This window comes from Callorhinchus milii, unplaced genomic scaffold (genome assembly GCF_018977255.1).
Source record: "Callorhinchus milii isolate IMCB2004 unplaced genomic scaffold, IMCB_Cmil_1.0 Scaffold2, whole genome shotgun sequence".
Classification (NCBI taxonomy): domain Eukaryota; kingdom Metazoa; phylum Chordata; class Chondrichthyes; order Chimaeriformes; family Callorhinchidae; genus Callorhinchus; species Callorhinchus milii.
In genome coordinates, this window is record NW_024704743.1 from 45,985,388 (window position 1) to 46,012,041 (window position 26,654).

The 26,654-nt window shown below is 39.4% G+C and overlaps 1 protein-coding gene across 1 annotated transcript in view; it reads right to left on the bottom strand.

The window, feature by feature from the left end:
- The window catches only part of azi2 (5-azacytidine induced 2), a 38,471-nt gene that overhangs the window by 2,233 nt on the left and 9,584 nt on the right, over positions 1 to 26,654 (bottom strand). Inside the window, exons 3-7 of the mRNA XM_042332096.1 lie at positions 26,464 to 26,589; positions 24,139 to 24,238; positions 23,654 to 23,802; positions 16,748 to 16,812; positions 4,213 to 4,337 (exon numbers count right to left, since the gene is read on the bottom strand). Of these exons, the coding sequence (XP_042188030.1) occupies positions 4,213 to 4,337; positions 16,748 to 16,812; positions 23,654 to 23,802; positions 24,139 to 24,238; positions 26,464 to 26,589 (565 nt within the window). The remainder of the gene's footprint in view (positions 1 to 4,212; positions 4,338 to 16,747; positions 16,813 to 23,653; positions 23,803 to 24,138; positions 24,239 to 26,463; positions 26,590 to 26,654) is intronic.

Below are 26,654 nucleotides of genomic sequence, written 5' to 3' on the forward strand. Positions count from 1 at the left end.
TCCAACAGCTCTGGAATTTTCCAAATCCCAAGGCAAGGTGCTGGCAGCTTTTCCTTGTGGGAATTAATAACAAAGAACATTTCAAATGTATTAAATATTAAAATAATTTGATTAGGTGATGTTATTTGCAGTTCAACCGCCACGTAACAAATGAGTGAGCTGGTGCAACAATGGGTGCCTATTCCTTCAAGCACAATATAGACAAAATGCAGGAGCCAAAGTCTTGGTCAAGTATCAGCTATCCTCATTATAATCTTACTCTAAACCAACTAGTGGAGGCAGCAACATTGGAAACAAGCGACATTTCAAATGTATTAAACATTCAAATTGTCTGTTTATATTGCATTAGCTCAATGATATAATGAGATGTGCTGCACGAAAATCCAGCATAAATTTGTGTGCGAAGTCTAATCACAGTGTGATTAAGATGAAGCCAGGCTTCCTATTGAGCTTGGAAAAGACAGTGAGTTCTGTTAAATAGAAGCATCAGTAGACAAAGTGTGTTGGTTTCAGTCACTAGGAAGAATCCAAGAAAGTTCTCGATGATCTTCATACCGAGGATGAGTTGATAAAAAGTTTTAAGCAAAAGCTGCTTCAATTGATTAAATCGATATGCACAATGAAAAGAAATGCCCTCCAATTAGAGATAGAAAATGACTGAAAAATTTCAAACTCACTGAAAATGAAACAAATTTAACTGCACAGAAAAAATTTTTTTAAAAAAATTATACTTAATGTAAATAAAGGTATTAAAATCACCATTAGTAGACTCATCGAAGTTTTTCATATTTACAGAAGGAACACTGAGCACTACTGTCAATTTGAGCTAAACAAGGAGTGTGAATCAGAACAAGGTTCTCACACTGGCATGAACCACTTCACCAAGATGGCTCTCGCATAATGTCAGCTTAGTAAAGGAATAAGTTGCAGTTGCATCACAACTACTTCAGCCCTGGATTCAATAGTTTAGATGAATGCTGGTTAGGTTTGTAAGTTTATAATGTGTCTCTCAAGTAGTTACAAGTTGTTGTATCAACATGCTTCAGACTATTCACATATGTATGTCACCCAAAATAAAATGTATGTCTCTCCCTAGAGGGAAGCACCCTGTTTACCTAATTTCCGAGAATATCAGGCGCGGATTGGTGTGAGTCAAGGCTTGGGGACCCCGATGGTGTACTCTGGGGTACTGCTGGAGTGCCATTGAGAGTAATGTCGTCCCACTACTTCACCAGCTAGGATCACCCTACTCATTAGGGCTTTGGGGTGCAGGGTTAACAGGAGTCTAATGGGAAGAATTCTTGCTCCAAAATTTCTGCTCCACCCCCTCTAAGTCCTGCCAATTAATCAAGCTGGTTGGTCTGTGATGAACAGTGCTCTGGAGTACTACTGACTTTCCTGTCCCATGAACTACTGAGACTGCCATAGAGTGCTATTACAACACTCTATTGCCAAGCACCTCACCTTGCAGCCAGCTCAGCTATAAGAAAACCGACCTGTTTACAGCCCTAGGAGTTTAGCTCATTTTTAAAAATACAATGCTCCAAATGTTCCCAAAGCCTCCTTCCCCCGAATCACAATACAAAATTATACTTGTATTACATCTTTCACGTCAGGAGGATGTACCAAGGCGCTGGACAGTTAAGGATTTGGACCCAAGCAGGGAGTTGGACCCAAGCAGGGAGTTGGGATCAGGGGGTGTTGCCGAAGGCACGGCCGAAGAGGAGGGTCTTGAAATGTGCCATGAAAGCGGCAAGGGAGGGAGCAAGGCGAAGGGAATGTGGGATTGAGTTCCTAAGGTTGGGGGCAGAGAAGCTGAAGGCCCAACCGGCGATAGTGGGGCAGGCTGCAGTCTTTTGAGCGGAGGGAGTGGTCAGGTTGATATGGGTTAGCAGGTCACCTCACTTAATGGTGGAGTATTTGTAAGCGGAGGCTGAATGAATGAGAAACAATACAGCAACATAAGATGTGATTCTTTTCAAGACAGAAAACGTAATAAATAATAATCCTTCCATTCAGTACAGAGCATTTCACATCAGGAGGATGTTTCAAAGCGTTTCACAGAATTTACTGTAAAATGTAGTGCTGTTAATTTGTTGTTGTTGGCTGTATTATGTAGGTAAACATGGCAGCCACAAGAATGGAGTTCAGGCTTAAAAATTATCTGCATTATTATTATTACTGTTGTTATTATTATACCACTGCCATCCTACTTAACATTCACAGTAAGAAACTGATTTTCACCCTTTCATGCCTTTTTATGATGGTGCTGAGGAGAAGGATGTGCACAGCCTCTAAAGAACCCCCTCCTTTGCACCCCTTATACAGAGAAATATTTTATAATTCAAAATATTATAGTCTTCATTAAAGATACATCTAAAAATCCAAAATTACAGCAAATATAGAATTAATTCATATTTTTTTCAGTGCTGAACAGAAATAGGCTTCCCAATAATTTAAAGGTTTATACTACAAACCAAAAACCAAAACCAATAATAAATTGGTCATTTTCAATCTACGACTGTTTGTGGGACATTGCTGTGCGCAATTGGCTGCCGCGTTTGCCCACAAATATACAGTCAATTCACTTTACAGTGTGTTCTGTGAAGCGCTTTGGGACGTCCTCCTGACGTGAAAAGCGCTATATCAAATGCAAGGATTATTATTATTATTATTATTACATATACCAAGTGTTACAGGTATCTGGTGAAAAGTGTTTAGCCTTAGATAATGCATGGATGTATATATCGCTGGTTCTGTCAAATAATATAAAATAAATAATAATAATATGGTCACTCAGTCCATGACTGTTTGTGGGACCTGCTATGCACAATTGGCTGATGCGTTTCGCCCACAAAACATAGTCAATTCACTTTACAGTATATCCTGTGAAGCGCTTTGAACATCTAGATGACGTGATAAGGTGCTATATCAAATGCAAGGATTATTATTATTAAATTCAGCTTATTTACATTGCCAAATGGACTTGACCAAACCTACAGCAACAAGAAACTGTAGGAGCAGTTTCACGCTTGAAATTCATTAAGCTTGGTTTTCTGGTCACGCCTTCCCACATTAATGGCCTGCATGTATGGTCTTTTTTCCAGTGTTGTCTAACAAATACATTTTTCAGGTGAAAAGACAGATTTAGTGCAATTAATACAGTACATGACCTGGAGAAGACCGCCCTTCAAAATGGGTCTTCATTAAATAAAAGGAAAAATTGCCCCATTACATCACCATTATTCGTAAAAAGACATCTCTGAGATGTCTCAAAATGCTTCACACGATATCCTGTAAAATGAATTAACTGTATTTTTCTGTGGGCAAAATACAGCAGCTAATTGCGACAGCAGTGTCATACAAACAATAGTGGATTGAGTTACCCAATTTATTATTATTATTTCTTTTGAAGGAATTATTACCCCCGGAAAAACGATCCACCAATCGACTAACATCCGGGTTCCTACTTACTGCTAGGTAAGCAACGGCACGTGGAGTTAGGAAACTTGCCCAATATTTCGCCCTTTTGAGAACATTAAACAAAGTTTCCATTTTTCTGTTCTGGTGGACATTAAAGACTTTTTTTGGCTAACAATCTTCCATATACAAAATAGGTCATCAACTTCATGGCTATTTCTGAGGCAATGCTGTGCGCAAGTGTTCTTCCTCCTGACGTAAAAGACCCTATACAAATGTAATTTGTTGTTGTTGTATTCCCCTGCAAATAGTCACTATACTTTATAGAAAACTCTGTAACGCTTTGAGATGGTTTAATGCAATAAGGTGCTATATTAAATGTAAACACCATTTAAAAGGCTAATGTTAAAAACAAAAATCAAATTCTGATTGCTCTGTAGGTTGAAATGTGGGACGTAAAGGTTGCTGAATAGCTTGGCTGACACCTCAGTGTTACTTGCAAAGGCTACTTGATGTAGTGATGTTTAAACTGTGGAGAAGAAGCCACAAGGGGTACACAAAAAATAGAAACTACAATATGTTTTTGTACATGAGCAACACCTTTTATGTGTGAAGCCAATCAGTATAAAATAGACAGAACCAATATATACAAAAAAGACAGTAGCTTGTGTATTTAGACTTATCAGCTAATCGTGAGATGTTGAGAAGATATCTGATGGCTGCTGTTTTATTGGCATTGATAGGATCAGTGGTTAAAGACAGACCATTTCCCCCTCACACACTACATCTTACCATTCTTGGTTGAACCTTGTGTGGCTAACAGTTTTTGCAGAAGTTCCGCTTGCACTTTTGCCACCATACGTACATTAGACATTTCTTTCTTCAGCTCCTGGTATGCTTTTTGTAGACCAACTTCTCTGAAATAAAAAAAAACATCAGCTCTAGCTCGTCAAAACAAAATGTTTTTAAAATGTGAACAAAATGTTTTTATAACATGAAATAAATGGATGTTTCCGAGTATTGGTAAAGGGAGGGTGAAGGGTTATTGAAAACACGTGACAAAGCCTTATTGTCACAGAATGCAGATCATTCAGTCATACAGCCTCAGAAACAGGCCATTTGATTCATCAAGTTTGTGCTGGTGTTCTCTCCACACAAGGCACCTAATCTGAAAAGAAAATTCCATTCTCCAGCTCGCTCCCCAAACCCCTGACTGTTCTTCTTTCAAGCATCTAATTCTTTTTTTATTGAATTTATGGACACAAAAACATTTATGGCAAAAACATTTCAAACACCCCATATGGGAAGATTTGTTGTTCTAATCTATTGACATGAAGGCATGTTTTTCTAACACAGGAAAATAATTAACTATTCTCTTCTTTCAATAAGTATATTTTCATTATGTTTTAAAACATTACAATCTAACATTGTTTTACTGACTTACTGCCAACAAAATACATGGCAACAAAACACAAGGTAAATCCAAAAAATACTCTTTACAGTAAATCCTGTGAAGTATTTGAAATGTTCTCCCAACGTAAAAGGCGCTGTATCAAATGCAGACCAGTTTCCCCTCACAAATCAAATACTGCTTATTATTAATCATCACTCTTAACTTTTTTTTCCCTGAGACTTGAGGTTTAAAATTGTAGCCAGTGGCTATCATAATCTAAATTACATTGGCCCACGTGGAATCCTGCAGCCTAGCGGTTAGAGAACTCGCCTCGCAAGCGAGAAGACTTGGATTCCTTCCCATGCAGCGCAAAACCATAAGCAAGTTGTTTCCTTACTCCACACGCCTATATTTACCTAGCAGTAAATAGGAACCCGGTTATTGGCGGATCGCTTTCCGGGAGTAATAATCCCTTCAAAAACAATAAATAAATAGTAATAATAATAATTTAGTAATTCAATCCTCGTCTGTTTGCAGGACAATGCTGTGCGCAATTGGTTGCCCCGTTTCACCCACAACATATACAGTCAATTAAATTTACAATATATTCTGTGTTTTGAGACGTTTCAATGACATAATAAGGCGATATATCAAATGCAACAATATATTATTACTATGTTATAAAATTTAGTGTCAAATTGGTTGTTGCATCAGTCCAGTGCTTGCAAATTGAAAGGTGGACATAGAATTCAAAATTAATTCAACATTATGGCCAAGCAGAACCATACTAGAAGGAGCTCTCAAAAATATGAATTGACAAGGCCTACCCTTTCCAGGAAGCTGATTGCTCAAAATCTGTCCTCTCAAATTATTATTGCACTTAAATCTTCAGTTTTAAATTGTTGCGGCTGATGAACAAACTTCCAGTTAGTGATGTCTTAATTTGATATCTTTTGACCCCTGAAAATTCTCTGTATTTAGGCCTAGGACTATAGAATTCATAAATATTGAATTGTTCCTCTTCCAATTCTGTTCTCTCTTTCCCTAAATAAAGTGTGGCACTATCCAAGTAGTCCTCATCCTGGTCAATGTGGAATTAACAGTTAAGTCATTAACTGACTCCCGTTGCTCTAAATTTAGTGCAAAATAACTAACCCTTCCTTCGAATGAGATGTTAAATTGAGGTGGAGTTTAAAATGAGTTATTCCTTCATACACATTTGCGGGACAATGCTGCTGCAAATTGGCTGCTGCTAGAAATATACAACCATTTACAGAAAACTTTGTATGGTGCTTTCATAAGTTTTGATGCGATAAGATGTTATATCAAATGCAAGGATTATTATCATATTAGAATTAGTAACTAGACTTGAATGTGTTCAAATTCAGTTCATTTGGGATCCTAAAATGTAGCTGAGCAATTTTCTGCCCAGTTCAACCATAAGTCAAAAGTTAGTATTTTTCATTCTGAAAGAGGTACTGCATTCTTCACAAGTTATTTTTAAACTGGGGCAAAAAAGGTGATGAATAGTGGTACATTTTTTAAAAAATTCCTTAACCTATTTAGAGCCATTACTTTACAGCTGATAAGATTTAAACAAATTAATTTTGTGATATGTGAGTAAATTGGCTGCTGTGTGTTTACAAAATACAGAGTCATGATACTGCAGTATATCCTGTGAAGCAGTTTGAGATGCTTCCCTTACAATTTAAATGTAAGGATTATTATTATTAGGAGATACACAAGATGGGTCCGAGGGAGTAATTTTCCTTTCCATGAAAAGTTAACTAGTTCTACAACAGCATATCTGAAATTGGTAAATAAATCAGTGCAAATGCTACCCCCAAATAATAAATATTTCCAGATACAAAGTGGGATCTAATTCTGATTCAAGCATTCAAATCAGAGACAAAATTTTGATCTATAGTTCAAAACAAGTGAATATTAGATGTGGACACTAACAACACCACCAAGTTGTCCTCCCAATGTGAAAGCTGCTATATATATATATATATATATAAATAACAACCAGGATATGAGAATGGTGTGTATATGGAACTAGATTTAAAGTAAATGGTTTATTAGATATTGTGCGGATACTAACTTAACTATATACTACAAGATGAAAGGTAACTATATCTGGAGGTTACAGTGTAGCTTAACTTAACTAAAATCAGGGCGTTTTCAGCTCAAAACTGTACACATAAAGTCACCACCTGTCCTGACAAAGAACCATTTTCAAAAGAACAACCACCTTTTTTTCCCAATGCTATCGCTACATCTTCACACTTTCAAGTTTTTTTCTGAGCAATGACTTGACCATACAAAGTTGTTCAGCTGTGCTGGAGCTCCTCCTAGAGGAGACATTTGCAATTTTGATTATACTGAAAATCTGTGGTAATGTTTACACAGACAACAATAAAACAATCTGATACAGCAATACATGTCAAAATGTCTCAAAGCACTTCACGTTATTTACTGTTAAGTAATGACTGTGTGTTTTGGACTTGAACACGGCAGCCAATTTGTACACAACAAGGTCCTACAAGCAGATATGAAGTGAAACACCAATTTTATCTGGAGGATTAATGGCCAGGACACCGGGAGAAACTCCTTTACTCTTTTCAAGTAGTACAATGGGATCTTTAACATGAACCTGAACAGGCAGATTGAACTTTGGTTTAACATCTAATATCATGGGTGATATCTCTGACCATGTAGTGCTTCCCCAGCAATGCAATGTTGATGTTATGGGAGGAAGAAAGGAATGGGTGAAGTCTTGCGTGGAGTGTAAACACCGGCACGGCACAGACTGGATGGGCCAAGTGCTGTGTTTCCGTGCTGTATATTCTTTGTAATCATCTATGTAATGTACTTCTATTATCTATTCTCTCTATTCTCTAAGAAAATGTTGTATTAAAATATCTGATTTAGCAGTCTTTGTTAACATTATTTTCTTTTTCCATCATTGTGCTACAACGCACTTGACCCAATTATAGAATTCCACTGCTCAGGCCTTATTCACTCAAGCATAATACTTTTTAGCATTTATCTTAATTCAAACTGCATTTATAACTAACTTATTCTCTGTAACTATTAATGCTAGTACCAATATTATTCCACTTATGGTTACCGAATGATTGTACTATTCCATAAGTAACAATAATTCCAATCTTGCTGGGGTAAAGGGAGGAGTCACCCGTAGATGGAAGGAATTCAGTTTGTCAGTGCAGAATGGCTGAATGTTAAAGAAGTTTTGCCCGATGGCTTTGGATTTAGGGCATTTCTTTGCAATAGTTTATGTCTGGAATATATGAGTGGATGAGGTCAATGATAGGCTATGTTTTGAGTAGCCTTGGAAGGTGTTGGCTGGGTGGGCTAAATGACTTTAATAGAAGACAACGAGATTCATTTTTCAAGAGATATTCATACATCTTAAAATTCATTGCCCACATAACGCACTATGCAGACGCTGTAATCATCTGATCTGCTTCCTACTGCTGCAAATCTCCCAGTACAACAATTGCCTCCAATCAAAGTCCAAAGCTGTGCATCAGAGCACGTGATTCAAATCCAAGCTGTGTGGGCCACTGTCAGAGCTGCCAAAACCACACCAACATTTACCATTGCTCTCTTTTCTCAGTTAAATCTCAGATTCAGGATCATTGATTGTGGAGGGCAAAGATAATCCCAGGCTCCTCTTCACCACTACCAACCACCTCCTGTCCTGCACCCTCTCCATTCTCACCTCTAACTTCAAATGTGAAGTCATGGACTTCCTGGTGTCCCAAATTGACAAGCTCCACTCAGGTGCTTTTACTTCCTCCCCCTCACTTCCCCTCCTCTACCCCACTTTTGATCCCATCTCCCCCTCTTCCCACATGAAATCCACCACCTTGCCCCCATTCCCACATTGCTTCAGTCCACTCAGCTTCAACTGAGTAGCCAATATCAACATCCCTGTTAGCCAATGTCATCAACCTCCCTTTTTTTTCCTAGAGGAGTACCTTTCATTTCCAAAACTAATGTCATGACCCCCGTTCTCAAAAAATCTTCACTGGACCCCTTCCAGCACTGCAGTTACTGCCCATTCCACCCCACCGTTGGTGAACAAAGCCTTTTGCCCCTTCCCTCCAGAACTCTCTTCTGAAATCCCTCCACCTGGACAATCCCTCTCCATTTTCAAATTCTATCTGAAGATCTATTTCTTTGATTGCTCTGTCAGCTATCTCCTCCCCGCCCTGCTTCCCAGATCAAGTTTCTGCTCAGTCTTAAAGCCCCTGAGATGGTCTCCCAATGTGAAAAGCCTTATAAGCATAAATTGTTGCTCACTGCAAAAAGTGAAGAGGAACACTTTGCACATAGTCAACAGAAAACATCCTCTGCCTTTCATGAACATTCCCCCTTAATTGCTTAAGATATATCTAAGCAATGTTTACAAGTAAGCACTCATAACTGACAAAAAAAAACTTTCCTCATTATACAACACACACTACCAACAAATGTGGTCCACACCTTTTCTTGCAATTGGTATAGTAATGTGCGTCAATGGAAAAAAGGGCATGAACTGCTGAGCCAGGTGGTATTATAACAGTATGCCACAAGCTTTTTCATCTTATTTATGAGGTTATGTAATCACTAAATGTGCTAACTGTCCAAACTGTCAATTAACTAGATATGTTTGATATGCAACACCGTACATCAAATATTTAACAGAATTCCACTGCAGTTCTTATTCGCTCATGGCACAGCTGCATTTTGTTTAGCAAACCTAAAATGTAGTCTACGTACCTTAGCTATAGGTTACCTTGTAGCTTGCTGCACCCAATGGTCTCAATGAAAAAATGGTCAATTTCCAGTTCATGAAATCGCCATTGACGTCGCTTACTGAGCATTGATTCAGCTGCATTTCCTGCATGTGACGCGCATGCAGTACATGCAGTGAGTGACGTTACCAGCAAAACATCAGCAAGACCTAACTTCCTTGAACCCGGCCACTTTATGCAGGAGCTAGCTTTACAGTGTCCTGGCTGTCCAGCATAGACCTACACTATTTTTGGTCAGCCAGGTGTCTAAAACGTGTGGAAACCCACCATCATGCTTAAGAGAATCCAACCAGACAGAGTGCCATGTAGGCCACCCACACATGGAAATTCCAGTGTTTGGAATGGAATGCACACTCTCTCCCCGGAGGATGCACCTTGCTTACCAAATTCTGGAGTTTAACCAGCTAAAACTGCATAGCTTAGCTGTCCCTTGAGGTCCTATTGCTGAGCCAAGCTAGCTGGACTGTCATCAGCAGTGGCTCGGAGTACTGCAGACCTGCCTGGCTCAGGGACCTACACAATACCAAGACAGACGTCCAATTCAGAGTTCCCCTGTATGTAATATATATATAATATATATACACACACAAACCAAGTTGACAAAGTCTGCTGAAATACATGTTTTAATAATTAGTTAAATACACTGCAACAGAAAAGACATAGAATAGGTAACAATTGCATGTTACAGGGATTTAAATAACTGCTTCCACTGCAGATTTTAACTCAAACCAGTGAAATTATGTTCTCTGAATACCTCACGTATTTTGAATACCCACACTCTACAATAGAAATTCAATCTCCATTTATTAAGCCATCACTGTATATAATGTAATTTTTCATATATTACCTGTATCAACCCCCCTGCATACAATTGTAGAATTGATACAGGAGTGAGGCTTGAGTCGCATCTATCAAAGGGATTTCCATTACCTCACCAGTACATGTAATTGACTGGACCAGATGATGATATTTAGGAGGTTATAGAAGAGAACTAGGGAAGATAGAGAAGCATAGCAAGGCATTGGAGATCTATTCCTAACAGCTCTGGTTATAACCATTTATAACTTCTCTTAAATAAAGCAAATGTTTATATAGCATCCTATTCATTTACCAAGGTTTTACAGAAACAGCAGCACAGCACACCAATCATATCTGTGCCATGTTAACTTGCTGCTAAGGCTATCGACTCTAATTCAATTTCTGTTTATTCCCATGTACTCAATCTAAGATAGTGATATGAATTTGCAATTGCACAATTTCAGACTTTATGATGGCAGATTGAAATATAAAAGATTAGTTGAAATATGTAAAACATTAGATACTATTACTTTCAAATGAGGCATTCATTAATTTGGTACTATTGTTGGAATAATTCAAAATATTTCACCATCAATCTATTGAATGCAACTTATTATGCAAAACTAAAGTACTATAATGTTATCGTTATAAGGTCTCCATTTTACATGTGAACAGACTAATTAGTCTGCAAGTATTTCCACCCGAAGCTTTAAGTTTTTAAAAAAATGTTTTCATGAAGCCTCACCTATCTTTATTGCATATATACTGTAATTGTATGAGAAAACTGGATCATATAAATCATGAATGGCAAATTTACAGCCCACAGTCCATATTACACATGTGTAAAATAGTCACGCTAAGTAAGTCGTCCATCCCTGATATAAATCACTCAGTTGGGAGAGAAAAAAAACAAGAAAAAGACTGGGATATCAGCCTCTCTCAGTTGGTAGCACTCTCGCCTCTGAATCAAAAGGTTGTGGGGTTTAACCCCATGCCAGAACATTGAATTGACATAGTCCGTTAGTCCATAGGTTGACACTGCAAATCAGTGTTGAGGGTGTGCTGCATTATTGGAGGTGCTGTCCTTCAGATTAAACTTAGATCCTGTCTGCCTGTTCTGGTGGATACGGCATTATACATAAATTATGACAACTATTCATAATTTATACCAAATTATAACAATAAAAAACCCTCAAACTTCTGTGCATTTTGTAAATGGATTTTTTTGGGATCAGCCTACTGTCAACACATACAGAATCCATGCTTAAGAGCATCCAAACCAAACATAGTTCCCTGCATCCCACCTACACATGGAAATTCCAGAGATGTATATTGGAACATAGGAACAGGATTAGGCCATTCAGCCGACTGAGCCTGTTCTGCGATTCTATTAGATCGTGGCTGATCTGTACCTCAACTCCATTTACCCGCCTTTGGTCCACATTCCTTGATACCCTTACCTAACAAAGATCTATTCACCTCAGTCTTGAAAATTTCAATTGATCCCACATCCACAGCCTTTTGGGAGAAGGTGATTGAGGCCAGGACATTAGATTCATTTAAAAAACAGCTTGTTGCTGTGATGGAAGGAAGGTAGGGTGGGTGTTCTGGAAGAACGAGATCAGATTCACTGATCTTGTAAATAACACAGTAAAAGTGAGTTCAGAATTCCATTCCAGGCACTTCAGATAAGAATAAATCTAAAACTAGATTCCAGAAATAATGCCCATTAAGAATTTAAAACACTACTGTTTAACCCCAGAATTTATGGTGCAAAGCAATGACAGTATCACAACCCAATATAATTCAAACATCAAATCAGTAGAAAGTTATAAAAGCTTCATTCTGGTTTAACCCAGTTTGATGCTGCAAATACATAGTTATTGTACTGCATATCAATGATGAAATTTATTTGGATTTCAGACCAATGTGCTCACTGAACTGGATTTATTAAAATACATATTTTGTGCAGTGAAGCAATTCTTATTTGGATAGGGAAATTTATAGGTTAGCATAACACAGCGCAAATGCAGAGCAAAGCTGATAGGAAAAGAAACTGGGCTGGGATAATGTAAAAGGGAGCTTTATTTTGCTCCAGGATATGCTACACATACACTTATAAACTTTCATCAGCATTCCATCGAAAAAGAAGGAAAACCTAAGGCCTTTGTCATATAGCGTTGAGTGACATATTTAATAGGCAATATGTAGTTATCATTCTGCTATCCACTGACTTTGAAATAACATATAGTTCTCTCAGTCTGATAATATTCAGTCAGGAGGACTCATTTCCATGTTAGAAAGTTGTGGGTTTGATGCTATATTGGGACTTGAGCTTGTAAACTAGACTGATATTCTATTGCAATATTGAATAAGTGCTGCATCACCAGAAGTTTCATTCTGTTCGATGAGACATTAAACCAAGATCAGCTGGTTGAGGATATGGAGCTTGTGTCCTCTCCCGCACCAGGCTCCATGACCCTATGAACCCCACCCGTCTCCACTGGCTCCCTATCCTCCAGTTCAAAATCCTTGTCCTCGCCTTCAAGGCTCTCCACTGCCTAGCTCCTTCCTGCCTTTGTGATCTGCTACGCCCACATCAACCTGTTCATTTCCTCCGCTCAGCAGGCTCCGTCCTGTTCCACATCACCCGCCTGGCCTGCCCCATCTTCGGTGGTCGGGTCTTCAGCCTCTCTGCCCCATGCTTTGGAACTCTATCCCATATTCCCTTTGTGTCGCTCCCTCCCTTGCCTCCTTCAAAGCACATCTCAAGACCCTCCACTTTGACCGCTCCTTCGGCCCCCCTCCCTGATCCCAACCCCCTTGCTTGGGTCCAAATCCCTGACTGTCCAGCGCCTTGGGACATCCTCTCAACGTGAAAGGAGCTATACAAATGCAATTTTGTATTGTATCAAAAATAATAATCCTTGCATTTGATATAGCGCCATATCACGTCATTGAGACATCTCAAAGCACTTCACAGAACATATTGTAAAGTGAATTGACTGTATAATTTGTGGCCGAAATGTGAATTTTTTTTTCAACAGGGATTATTACCCCCACAAACGATCCACCAATCAAGTAAAACAAGTGAAAGAACTCAAGAGAGAGAAAATGAGAAAAGGGCCGAGTGAAAGCTAGAGAGAGATGAGAGTCAGAGAGAACAACAACGAGAGAACAGTGTGACACTATAACGATTGTACACCTTCTGGTGGAAGAATTTTATAGTTAGCACTGCAGCAAATTTGTATTTTCCGTATGTCCAATTAACTGCACTGTTCACATTTTCTCAAAGGAACTGATCCCAATTAGTGTGGATTTCATAGAGAAGTATGGAACAATACACAGGATTTTGGTTGATCATATCCACTCCTTTTCTAGATTTCACCCTTATTACCCAGTTACTATCTTGATTGTCACTACAAAAATCTCAGTGTACAAGGAACTAATTTGATAAGGCCATTCAGCACAAACTTTACTAAGCCAGATTTAAAACTTATTCTGTCATCACTGGCTTGTCTCTCAGTCTTAATTTTTTCCCTAGAATTAGTTCATAAACTTCTCAGGGAGTATAAATTAATTTGGTCATTTTCTGGTCAACCATCCTGGTATGTGTTGCACTCTTTCTCATTTTGCTGAAATTTCTACTGATATTATTCCTATTTGTGTTCCTCCCTTCTTAACTATTACAATGCATTGTCTGTAGTCACTATCCCAAAGCTGAATTCAGAAAATCAGATTTCTTTCCAATTATTTTTGCATTTGAAAAAAATCTTTTCTCACAAAAACACACAAGAGCTTGCATTTCTATAGCGCTCCTCATATAGAAACCTATAAGATTCTTAAGCGTCTTGACAGGGTAGATGCCGTGAGACTGTTTCCCCTGGTTGGAGAATCTAAAAGTAGGGGTCAGAGTCTCAAGATTAAGGGTCAGTCTTTTCAAACTGAGTTGAGGAAACATTTCTTCACTCAGAGGGTAGTGAATTTGTGGAATTCTCTACCCCAGAAGGCTGTGGATGCTCAGTCCTTGAACATATTCAAGACTGAGGTTGACAGATTTCTAAAGGATAGAGGAATTAAGAGATATGGGGATAAGGCGGGTAAATGGAATTAGGTTAGAAGATCAGCCATGATCTTATTAAATGGTGGGGCAGACTCGAATGGCCTACTCCTGCTCCTATGTCTTATAGGGTAAAGCTTCGGAGTGCTTTACATAGACCCTGGTGGATATCGAGCAGGGGTAGTGAGGTGACTTTAGGTTAGGTCAAAGAGTTGGGAAGTTACTTTAGGTTAAGTCAAACAGTTATTTGGGAGACAGATAGAGAAGTAGGGAGGGAACGAGGTGGAAGGATTTAGCGAACAAGTTCCAGAGAATAGGGCTACAATAGCTGAAGGCTCACCCACCAATGGTGGGGCAGAGGAAATGAGGAACAACCACCAGGCCCAAATTTGTTGAGCAGAGCAGATAAGCAGGAAAGTGAGGCTGGAGAAAATTGCTGAAATAGGGAGGTGCAAAGATATTATGGTGAGAGGAACTGTAGGTGAGAGTAAGGATATTGAAGTCAATCTTCTGGGAAATGGGAAGTCTGGACTCATAACGATGTGGATGAGGGGCTCAGGAGACCAGGGTGAGAGGTGGCCTATATTAGAACAGTGAAGGAGAACTAAATGAGTGAGACAATTTGAAGGACACTTGGAAGTCAAACAAGACATCAATGTGCAATACTGGCTCTGTGGGGTAGAGTGAGCATCCGTGCAGGTTGATACAGTCAGCGCTCAAGGTGAAAAGGGTCTAACGTGCTCAAGATAATATATTGAGCAAAGAGAAGGTTCCTAGCTGGCAGGAAAGTTTTTTGTTTTTATTTGCACATAAGAAACAGGTAATATTTTGTTACCCATTAGTATCTAGCCACCGAAGAGTATTAGTAAATATTTATGTAATCAATAACCAGATAGCTCCTTAAAGAGATTTACATAGAATATACAGCATGGAAACAGGTCATTCTGCCCAACCAGTCTGTGCCAGTGTTTATGCTCTATATCAATCTCCACCCACTCCTTACTCTCTTCCATACCCTTCTATTCCCCTCTGTCTCAACATCCTCGCCCTCACCAAAACCTGGGTCACTCCGGGCGACACCTTCCCCCTGACAGAGGCCACACCACCCTTCCATCATACCCCATGATCTAACCGCCATGGCGGCGGTGTGGCTCTCCTCCCTGTCCCTGCTCGGCCTATCCCCTTACTCTTCTGGAACTTTCTGGTAATCCCTCAAGAAAAAATCCCCAAACAATAATAATTTAGTTACTCAATCCACAACTGTTTGTAGGACACTGCTGTGTGCAATTGGCTGCCGCATTTCTCCCCCAAAATATACAGTCAATTCACTTTACACTATATTCTGTGACGTGCTTTAAGATGTCTAGAAGACTTGAAAAAATATTAAATGCAAAGATTATTATTATTACTGGAGATATACAATTAAAAATGCAACAAATGATTCATTCTCCAAGAAAAATCTGATTTTGGGTTTAGGTCAAACACAACTGCAAACTATACTGTTTGGTTAAAAAGCTGAGCTGTGCCATATAATGTAATAAGTACAAATAGGTGTAATGTATAATCAGAACATATTTCCGTAAGGATAGTGAAAGCAAAGAGTGAGATGTTATTGCTAAATAATAATATCGCTAAACACGGTCATATTCAATACAATCTGCAAAATACAGGATATCACACTAGGGAAAGAGTATTATCACTTTTTCTCACAAGTTTGTGTAACTTAATCAGTTATTTAAGTTGTTCACAGAGTGCCTAACAGTTATGTAAGCATTGCTGTAAGTGAAAGCTGCAGCAAAGGATGATGCGTGTAAATTTTGGGCTTTTGTAACCACAGTCTGGTCTCAAAAGCAATGTGTGGTGCAGGATGTTAAACGATAATTGAGATTAACCTTTAACTTTTTTTCCTGATCACCTCAGACCACATACCTCCTACTGCAGATAAGGCGAGAAAGGTTACCTGTTCCCAGGCCTCTGTCAATCTACTCAAGTTAGACACTAACAGCCTCACAAGCAACAGAGATTCACACTCTTTGTTTTTTTTCTTAGCGAGGAACAGCATTGAGTAGAAAGAAAGAGGAGTCAAAATAGAAGAAAGTATTTCTAGAGAAATAATGATATAAACAATGTAAAACATGATTACCCTCTGCATAGTCTGCAAGTATATGTAAACTATGAAAATTGGAATCAGCAAAGGCAAATTCTTTAAATGCATTTTACTGTCATCATGACACAAAATATTTAACATACCTCAATGCCTCTTCATCATCTTTTTGAGCATCTATTCTGGACACGTACTCCTTTAGGGTAATCTCCTGGAATGTAAGGAATGTGAGGATTATTGATAGTAAATGAGAGACAATAATAATCCATACATTTGGTATAGTGCCTTTCACGTTGGGAGGACATCCCAGAGCACTTCACAGGATGCACTGTAAAGTGTAATGACTGTGTTTTGTGAGCAAATATGGCAGTCAATCCAATGTGTGCACAGCAATGTCCCACAAACAGCCTTTTGAAGTGAATGACTGCTGGACAGGACACGGGGAGAATTTCCCCTCTCTTTTTGAATAGTGCCATGACAGCTTTAATGTCCATCTGAGCAGTTAGATGGGACCTTATCCAAAAAATGTCACTTCCAGCAATATAGCAGCACTGCACTGGCATGTCAGCTTAGAGCACAATAGTTCCAAGTCCCATTGTGGGGGTTGAACCCACACTCCTCTGACTCAGAGGTGAGAGTGCTACCAACTGATCCAGGCTGACACAATATTTGTCCTTACCTGTCCAAATAGCTGTAAAAAAAAAATTGGCACAATTGTAGTGGAAAGTTTTAACTTTTATCAATTTATCTACTCTGAAATTTAAAAATACATTCAACATCAAGCCCATTCTTTTAAGAGTTGAAATAACCTATTCAGTTATCGTTGCCATATATTCTGTGAAGCGCGTGAAGACGTGATAAGGCACTATATCAAATGCAAGCATTATTATTATCTTTTCAGCAGGTTGAGGAAAAAACTGAAACAAGGCAAGCCGTGTGATCCACATTTAGCTGTAAGGTTACAGTGCCAAAGCGGTACCACTGATTAAAACTTACACAGCAGACACTGAATATTCACATACTCTGACAAAATAAAATATTTTAAGGTTGTACCAGTCTCCAAATTGTACTTTAAATCTCACTAAACAAAATATTCAACATGGGAGGCTCAGGGGAAACTGCCTCAGGATAAAATAATGGGAACAGTAACGTACCCTTTGAAACAACAACATTCCTATGTAAAAAAAACTAAACCAATTTTAAGTAGAATTTTATACTGCACAAGTAGTATAAACAAAATACCACTGACACATAGTGGGGTGGAGGGGGGGTTTCTAAACAACTCACCTTACCTTTGCATACTGTGCAAGTAACTTCTCTTCCCTCTTCAACACAAAATCAATTCTAAATTCAGTGTTTGAATCTCAAGTATTTCCCATGTACTTTAGACAAACTATGATCGAGGGCCATTTTTCCAGGTGTGCTTCTCTTCATTATGGAGCCACGTGGGAGCCTTCTTCAGAGAGCTGTTGCAAGGGAACTTATTAAAGAGGGATATGAAGCTCAGAACAGCTGCTGCAAACAGCAGCTAACTACTGCTGTATCATGTACATCAAAAGCCTCATCTCGATTTTGTTTTACAGAAAAAATTGTGAGCTCTTAATTTTCAATTAATAGATCAATAACTGAAATGATTTTGTAATAGGTTACAGCTGCGCAAACATTTCTGTACAGCAATAAAACCGTAATCTCTCTCACATCATTCAAGATTGTCTGGCAGTTTGCCATTCTTTCATGCAATAATTTGATTTGACCAGGAATAGCATCAGCCAATAACAATGCACTGTAGATTCAACCTCAGAAAAACGTCGTCTAATATTGTGATTTTTCATTTCTTCACATCAGTCATCCTTTGAGATTATCAATTTAGTATTAGTTGATAATGAGTTGCCAACAGTTCTGTGCTTTTGGGCTGTATCACTGAAAAATAGATTTTTTTCAATTTTTACTGTGAAGAGGCAAAAATGACTCAAGGGCACCGAAAGCAGAAACCATTCGAAGGGTAGCCTGGCCAGAATGGGGGTTGAAGATGGTCATGTTGATTCACTGCTACAAATTCAATGTGAAGCCCATCAACACATCTTGAATTCACAAATTCAAGTAAATGGAGCCATCAAAATATCTTTTCTCTCAACATTTTAAGTTTACAATGTTTATTATAAGTGGTGAATCAGTGATGAATAATATGGCTTCCATCTCATTCTAGATGGATGCACTGGCAGACAGCTGGGAACTATAGAGGAATAGTGCACAGCACCAAGGAGATATGAAAAGGGAAAACTGTAGTTTCTAAATTATAAGAAAACATTTTAAATTGTTGGATAAAAGAAGCTAAATCGATCAATTCTGCTCGAGTAGATATCTGCATGGATAAAATTTGTAAAGAAAAAGTATTCCATCACAAATTGACCAGTTACTAACTTGCTCTATCAACCCAAAAATAAGTTGATTTATACAGCAACTTCATATAAAAGGAAGTTTCAAAGCACTTCATGTGGTAGATGCAGAGGGAAATAAGTACTGAGCGAAAACATGATTGAAAAGTATGTTTAGACCTTCCTCTTCAACCGTGCATATGGCCACCTCCCCTTTCCCCCAGGCTCGACAACAAACCACCATCGTCAAGCGCTCCAAGACACTACTCTGCATGAAGGGCGCTATATAGATGCAAGTTGTTGTTGTATAGTGAGGGTTTTGTAGGCAGGGAATGAGATAGCAACAACTTCTATTTACATAGTACTCTTTGGGTAGGGCAATGTCTTGAAGTGCTTTACAAACATAGGCTCCAATGCCAAACAGGGAGTGGGAGGGTGGGAAGAAAGGTGGAGGCATCCATGGGGGTGGACAAACAGGTATGATTTTAAGATGGAACTTAAAGGCAAAAAAAAGGGGTGAGTCAGAGGGGGTAGAGTGGGTGAGGGGAGTTCCAGAGTATAGGGCTATAGTTGCTGATGGTGGAGTGGAGGGGGCAGAAGGCACGTAGCACAGGACAACACTATGGTGCAGAATATTGGTGTATAAGACCATTACATCATGGTGCATGAGGTTTGTACCCATTTCCACAAATAGCACATTTCTAATCACAGCCTTGTTGTTGTGGGAGGTAATAGTGAGAGGACCATGTTTTATTTCCCCGCCAGAAAGTGGTGTGGGAGGGAGAAAGAATGGGGAGCAAAGAGGATTTTTTTTTTTTTTTAAATCTTATCTGATAGATGACATCAGGTTGCCAGATTAAAGAAGGCGTCCAGTTCATAGTACACGCTCCTCAGCAAAGTTCCATAAACAACAACATAGGGTTGGATGCTGAGCAAAGAAGGGAAGTCGGGAGATCAAATAATTTTTTTATTAGTAATAAAAATCCCTGCATTTAATATAGCATCTTAGCACATCATCAAGATGTATCAAAGCGTTTCATGGGATTTACTATAAAGTGGTATGACAGTATGTATTTTGGGGATAAATGCAGCAGCCACTTTTGCGAAAAAGCAATGTCTCACAAACAGCCATGAAGTGAAAGACTGATTTTATTTGGTGAATTGTTAGCCAGGAAACCAGGAGAAATTTACTTCTCTTTTCAAATAGTGCCATGGGATCTGTAACATCCACCTGAAATGGCAGACAGGATCTCAGTTTAAAGGGCGGAGACCTTTGACAATGCAGCACACACCCCTAGCATTACAATAGTGTCAGGATAGAAAATGGTTCTTACCTCGGACGTGGGGTTTGAACCGACAAACTTCTCGGAAAGGCGAGAGTGCTAATAACTGAACCAAACTGATTTAAAGTCAGAGGGGTAAAGAGACTTGGCACAAAGGAGCTGGGAGACACTCAGTAGAGCAATTAGCCAAGCGCAGGGGGTGAGCAGAGACCTTGAAGTTGATCTTTAGGAGACAGAGACAGCGGAGCCGAGTGAGGACTGCAGGGATAGGTATGCAGAGTTTGGTGCAGGTGAGGATGCAGAGTTTGGGATGAGCTAGAGTTTTGAACTAGGTGGACATGTTAGGAGTGTATCTATAAAGGTAATAAAGACATGCATGAGGTGTTAGGTGGTGTCTGGTGTGAGATAGGGCAAAAGTGAGCAATGTGAGAAAGATAAAAACAAATTATACTGGTCCCAGATGCTCAATACACAAAATCACACCTCGTCCCCAAGATGCAATCACCTCTGTCACCGCGACTCTCATCCATCCAAAACACTCAAGACACCCACACAGTCCCTCTCACTTATAATCGCACAAAAACACCCACACCCATTGACCTTCGTCTCACACATTCAACAAACTGTTTCACCTGGATTATGCTCACTGAATAAATAATGAATGACACAGGCGCCACTTTGGCTCAGTTGAAGGCACTTCTGGATTAGAAGGTTATGGGGTACAGTGGTGTCTGGTGTGAGACAGGGCAGAGGTGAGCAATGTGGCAAAGATAAAAATAAATTATACTGGTCCCAGATGCGCAATACACAAAACCACACCTAGTCCCCGAGATGTAGAGTCCTGTAGCTCTGTGGTTAGAGCGCTCGCCTCGCAAGAGACTACCTGGGCTTGATTCCTGGTAGGGCAAAACGTTGGGCACATTTCATTACTCCGCATACCTGTTTACCTCGCAGTAAGTAGGAACCCGGTTGTTAGTCGATTGGCTGATTGCTTTTCCAGAGGTAATAATTCCTTCAAAAAAATTGTTTACTTCAATCCATGACTGTTTGTGGGACACTGCTGTGCACAATTGGCTGCCACGTTTCACCCACAAAATATACAGTCAATTCACTTTACAGTATATTCTGTGAAGCACTTTGATACATCAAGGACGTGATAAAGCGCTATCTCAAAGGAATACACATTGAGATTGAAATTAATAATTGCACTCCAGAAAGGTTCTGGGTAAGCAACATTGCAAGTGTCAGAGTTGCTGTCCTTCAGATTGATCATTAAAAACAAACTGTATCTTCTTGCACCACTGGCTCCCCATCACCAAATGGATCTACTTAAAGATCCTCACACTTGTGTTCAAATCCCTTCACTCCCTGGCACCTCGCTCTCCGACCTCCTCACTTCCCAATACACCACCCAGCACCACCATTTGACTGGCACCGGCCTCCTTCTTGTCCATCACACCCTCCGCTCCACCAGTAGCGGTTGCGCATTCAGCAGCTACGCCCCAAAACTCTGGAACAGTCTCCTTCAACCCCTCCACTTTGCCTCCTCTCCCCCCTTTTTCCAAGTCCCGCCTGAAAACCTTCCTTTTTGACCGTGCTTGTGGTCACGTCCCCTGCCCAACTCGGACTTGACTTCACAGATGATATATCAAATGCAAGCTAAATTAATTTGCCAACAGATCACGGAGTTGCGTAAGAGCTGAAGTTAAAATAAAACAATGGACTCTATATTAATTGATAAAATAATGGACTCTGCATCCAAAGGTATTGAACCATTGCTTTGAACCTGAACAACTATCATTGCAAGCTTCGACTTGACTCAAACTTTACTACTCTAAATATGGCTCATAAATTACTTCTGCTAAACCGTAACAAACAGGTTGTTCTAAGTGGTTGATTTCACCACCTCAGTGATTCAATTAAACAAAACGTAAACTGTCTGAAAACTGGCTATTTCCAACATGGACAAGATTATATATATGGTTTGCATATAAAGCATTTGCAACAATTCAACCAATAATGGGCTTAATTAGCCAGAAAGGAGAATGTGAGTGTGAAGGAATATGTGCTTCATTTCTGCTTTAATTTGGTTGCTTTCAATATTGTGCAACAACAGCAGTAAGTTACATTTATATAGGGCCCTCCACACGGGGGTAGCAACTCGGCGCAAAGCGGAGTGCAAACCAGTGAATGTCAGCTTCGGTGCCACATGCACTCACTGACAAATTGCTCCAAATTTTCAAACAGTATCTTTCTTTCTTCACCCTCCATTTTCTTTTTCTGAGGACATGTACATCCCATGAGAACAGACCATCGATTGCTTTCATACTGCCGCTGATGGCTACAAGTCCATAAAATAGATAAGTCCATTGAGAACCAAATTTGACACCAAATTGTTTTGTAGTGGCATTTTTGCCTTTTTTAGTGTCATAAAATGGGTACATGCAAAAAAGAAGAGGGGCGGGTGGTGTGCAGGAGGTTGGAAGAAAAATAAAATAAATAAAAAAATAAATAAAACACGTTCTCAATTCCTCTGCCCTGCCCCCTCCTTCCACATATTCAGCATGTGCCTGAAGACCTTTCTCTTCGACTGTGCTTACGGTCACCCCCCTCCGGCTGGGCATTGCGCTATGTCACCGTAACCCACTCTGAGACGCTATCCTACGTGAGGGGTACTACATACATGCAAGTTGCTGTTGACGAATTGCTGAGTTCTTATTGCGGGCGGCACCTAAATCATTAACCAACTGTGCATTTGCAATATTTTGATTTCTTTATTTTAGTTGATGTAATATTGTGGTTTGATATGGGAAGGTCATTGGACAAATGAAGTCAAATAATTATATAGTTTTGGGGCTGACATGAAGCACTGGCCGAGTGTCCCATACCGACGTAGGGAAAAAGAATGTTACCAAAACAAGTTAAATCATCAACGCTCAAAGCGTTGCAAATCAAAACATTTTTGGATCGAGTAAAACTGCTCTAACGAAAAGGAAACAGATTTGTATACAGTATAAAAATAAGATTGCCTGCGTTTCCATGGAGTACTAGAAGGACTGGGTCGCCATCTAGTGGACAAATGTGGTTAAAACAGTTACAATTTGTTTCAAGTGACACAAACGTAAAATTATTTTGTAACACATTTTGGCAGGTATATGCAAACCTATTACTTTCTCTCAAGAACTGATACAGCATATGAGCACGAAACAAGCTTTTTTCAATCTTTGATGTGACATTGTTCTACATTTGCTCCAGAATTTGTTGACTACCATATTTCAAAGAAACCATCAACACCCTCAGTAAGTAAGAGCATTTCAAAGGTTGAACAGGGAGAAGGAGCTTAGCTTTGAAAGCTTACTGGAAAACAAATCTGAAAGTTAAACAGGAGTCTTACCTTCAATTTGCAATTCTGCAGCTCCACTCTTAGGGAATTGCATTCCCATTTAAAAACCTCCAACTCTTGCTTGAGAGCATGCACCATCGATTCGTTAATTGCTTTCTCCTTGTCCCATGAATTCTGAGTTCTGTGCAGAGAGTCCATCACTACCCAATAGCAAAAATAAACACACCATAAAACATGGTTTCTCTGTCAAAACTTCAGATATATATTTCACCCACAAAATATAGTCAATTCACTTTACAGAATATTCTGTGAAGCACTTTGAGACATTTCGAAGATGTGATCAGGTGCTATATCAAATGCAAGAATTATTATTATTATAATATCAAGGATCCTTTTCAATAATGCATCAGATCTGCATGCATCAATAATTAAATCATTTTATCAGAAACATTTGATTTAAATTCTATCATTAGATTTCACCGCCAATTTTTTTTCAAAACAATATATCAGCCGATGCAGTGAATTAGGTTGTGTACCTTGATGAGTTTCAACTTCACTTCGGAGTTGAAGAACCTCTACTTCTTTGGCCTGTAGAGTTTCATTCAGAATTCTCACAGAATCCATCTGCTCCTGGATCTTTGCAAAATACACAACATGTTCTGTCAATAACATGCAACAGAGAATAAAAAAAACAACATGCCTTAACTAACTCTTCCAGGAGCCATAGCTATAGAAATATAGTCATCCGCAATGGCTCAGTGAGTTTATCCAGTGAGTAGCCGAGTCAAACAGACTAGGAAGAACCGAGATTCTATTTCCTGCCTGTACTGCAATAGCTGATCTCAGCGAGATGGCATTAAGGGGAAGTTTAGAGATTATCTCAGCAGCCTCAGATTGGGCAAAGGAAACACAACTTGGATTCCTTGTTCTGATCACGATCGACCAACCGCTCCCTGCTGGAGGTACATCTTTGTAGATGTCGAGAAGGGAGCTCAAGGTTGCCCTACACGCCTCCACAGATAAACAGCTTGCCAACACTCACTGTCCAGGCTCCTACAAGAACAATGACGTTCATGCACGGTATTCCTGTCTATTGGAATGCAGTTCCATGTTGCTCTGGTACACAAGGAACCACATTCCTGTAGACACAGTTGTCCAAAATCGGTGAAAAAAGATGAGAAGTTCCACACACTGATTGGAAGTAGACCTCACTGGCCCAACTAGAAGCTAAGGAACACCTGCACTACATTGTAGATATAGGCCTAACTATATAGCAGAACACAAAATGTCATACCAAGCCTAATTTTAATTGATATTAAAATATATTCTTGTGGACACTGTAGCACCTGGATTTTTATCCTGGACACTTATTGCAAGCTTGCGAGGACGTGCTGAAGATTAATCTAAATTTCAAGACCATATAATGGAATGCTGTTTATTTGTATAGGTCTCTGAACCGGAAGCTCGGATGCATGACCTTCAAAATACTGGTAAAAACACTGGTTGTGTTGGAGTCCTGTAGCTCAGTGGTTAGAGCACTCGCTTTGCAAGCGAGAGACCTGAGTTCAATTCCAGGCAGAGGGCGAAACCTTGGGCAAGTTTCCTTACTCCACACGCCTAATAATAATCCCTCCAAAACCAAAAACAATAATAAATTGGTCATTTTCAATCTACGACTGTTTGTGGGACATTGCTGTGCGCAATTGGCTGCCGCGTTCGCCCACAAATATACAGTCAATTCACTTTACAGTGTGTTCTGTGAAGCGCTTTGGGACGTCCTCCCGACGTGAAAAGCGCTATATCAAATGCAAGGATTATTAGGATTATTATTGTATGAGGTTTCTACGGAAACTCTGATAATTGCTAAGAAATGCTAAGAACATCACAGCCTACTTGGGACCTGCCAACAAAAATACTGTAGTGTGCATGTGCAAAGTTTCTAAAGAAGCTAACAATACAAAGTTGTGCACGTGATTGATGGGAACTTGATGTCTCCTCCACAATACTAATAACCTTCCACACGTGTATGTGCACAACTTCATACAAATATTGTTTTGCTGCTATCGATGATGTCTTAACATTTTTACATTACAGTTTACAGTTAGAGATGGATATATTGTAGAGAAAGAGATAGATTGTAGGAGGGACTCAAAGAGAGAGAGATAGAGAGGCAAAGCAAGAAAAAAAGTGAATGATGAGAGTCAGAGAGAGTGGCAGAGACACACAGATGAGAGAGAGAGAGAAGGGCTGTTACAATGTGGTACTACAGTACAATTCTTGATGGAATTTTTTAAAGTAAGTTCAGTAGCCAATTTGTTTTTTAGGTGATGTCCAATTACTGGCTTACCGGACTGTGGGTATCCGGAAATCGTAGCTAGTCAGATGGGGCTGAAATGGGACATTTTTTTTTAATTCCGTGGGGCCCATGGTGTGTAAAATGCCAGTGATCTCACTCTCCAAGTATGTGCCCTGCCTCACAGTGCTCGCTGGCCTTCAGTGGCCAGACAGGGATATTGACTTTTGACTCAGTTTGAACTCCGGGAGCATAAGATAGCTTGTTCAAACAATCGCAATGCCGGGACCAGCATTTACTGGCATTTTTCGACACTGAAAAAAGTCAGTGTCAAAAAAAAGCTGGTAAAAATCTGTACTGGCATTGCAATTACACTGAATAAGAAATTCCGGTTGCTGGACCAAATGTCCTCGCCACTGGTCCAGCCAATTGAGGTCTTAATGTAACTGCAATGTCTGCACATCTGGAAAAATATTATAAATGAGTTTCTCTTTCGCTTTTACATCAACCACGTTAAAAACTTCAACTTCTTGGTGTATATCCTCACAGCTCAATAAATGATAGATACCATTTTTTCCAGTTTCTGTTTCATCTTATCTCTCTCAATACGGACTTCCCGATAGGCCTGGAAAGCTTTATTCACTTGTTCATCTCCCAGTGATCTTTTTTCATTGTCAACAGAAGTGCTGAGAAGCTAAAGATATAGAAAAAAAACACTTTAGAAAAAAGAGACACTTTTCTTTTGGGCAGTAATTCATT